This window comes from Olea europaea, unplaced genomic scaffold, assembly GCF_002742605.1.
Source record: "Olea europaea var. sylvestris unplaced genomic scaffold, O_europaea_v1 scaffold2612, whole genome shotgun sequence".
Taxonomy (NCBI): domain Eukaryota; kingdom Viridiplantae; phylum Streptophyta; class Magnoliopsida; order Lamiales; family Oleaceae; genus Olea; species Olea europaea.
Window position 1 is genome coordinate 62,496 of NW_019244445.1, and position 1,372 is coordinate 63,867.

Genomic DNA, 1,372 nt, shown 5'->3' on the forward strand with positions numbered 1-1,372 from the left:
AACATTTTAAATTTCAGTGAGCAATCGAAAATATAAATTTAAATTCAATAGCTAAAGTTCGACATTTTAAATTTCAGTGGTCATTAAAGACATAAACCTTAGTTCAGTGACTATTGGAACTATTAACTCGAAAACATCTAGAAAAACAAAGTTGTGCAATGGCCAATGAGACATGTTCACACTTGAGCTCATCGCGACCATTCATTTTCTGAGCTAAAATGATCCGAGCCATCAATCCCATTAAATTTCGGAGCTACTCATGTTCGGATATATTATTGACACGTGGCACAATCATTAACTACCGCGTGTATAAGGCATCGTCGCATATATGTAAGTCCAACAACAAACTCTATAAATTTGACATTACTCTGTTTTATTATTCCACACGCTCTGTTCCTCAATTAGCTTTCACCCTCAAAATTCCATCGAACCAAAGCAGTCTTATTCAATTCTAAGACTAACCCATTTTTAATTCACTGCATATTTCTTCGATTTCTTTAATTTCTCGGCCGATCAAAAAGGTTTTTGTGTTCTGTGGCTTCCTCTTATATTAATTCAAGAAAGTCTCTGTTTTATCGCACAATGGCAAGCAATTCAGCTAAACCACAATCAGTTCATGATTTCACTGTTAAGGTATCCAATTCTTCACCTCTTTGTTTATTTTTCTTTTGATGATGTTAAGGCTTTTTTTAATGGTGTTGGAAGAATTTTGTGAATAGAGACGCCAAAAATAAGTATAAAGATAGGGACAAAGTCGAGGCAAGAGTTGGACTCTTTGTCCTTAAGTCGAATCTGCCCCGCAACGGTGCCTACGAATTTCGGCAATCGACTCCCAAGATACAACGGCTACACTTGTGTTTGTAGCACTCCAAAACACAAGTACAACGAACCAAATTTAAGCTTATGTACTCCAAGGATGAAATGAAAGAAAATCAAAATAAATGAAATGATTTTGATTTTGGATAGAAGAGAGGATGAGAGACGTTTTGCATATCAAACTGTGAGGAATAGGACACCCAAAGGGTCCTATTTATAGACCATGAAAGGGTGTGGACAAAATGGTTGAGGCCAAACCATGCACCATTTCCAAACAATGCACCACCTTTATGAAAAGGTGTCTATTCACTGATTTTCGTCCTTTTTCGTAATTTCTCATTCATCCGATATTGGTTTTCGAAATGCATCAAAATTCTCTTTCGGGGGCGTTGCCCCCGACCCCCCACGAGGGGCGCTGCCCCCTCGACCCTCGTGACCTGACCGGGCAGGTCGATCCCCGTTTGTGCGCTCCGAAGCGGCGAAGTGGCAAACAATTTTGCTTAAACGGATTGAGTCGAGCTTTTGAGTATTTGGTCGAAGTCGATACGAAGTCACT

General features: G+C 39.2%; 1 protein-coding gene across 1 annotated transcript in view; it reads left to right on the top strand.

Annotated features, from left to right (window-relative positions):
• The first annotated feature begins 353 nt into the window (after positions 1 to 353).
• LOC111383096 (probable phospholipid hydroperoxide glutathione peroxidase) overlaps positions 354 to 1,372 on the top strand; it is a 7,037-nt gene continuing 6,018 nt past the window's right edge. The window contains exon 1 of the mRNA XM_023007165.1: positions 354 to 633. Within this exon, the coding sequence (XP_022862933.1) occupies positions 583 to 633 (51 nt within the window). The 5' untranslated portion in view covers positions 354 to 582. The remainder of the gene's footprint in view (positions 634 to 1,372) is intronic.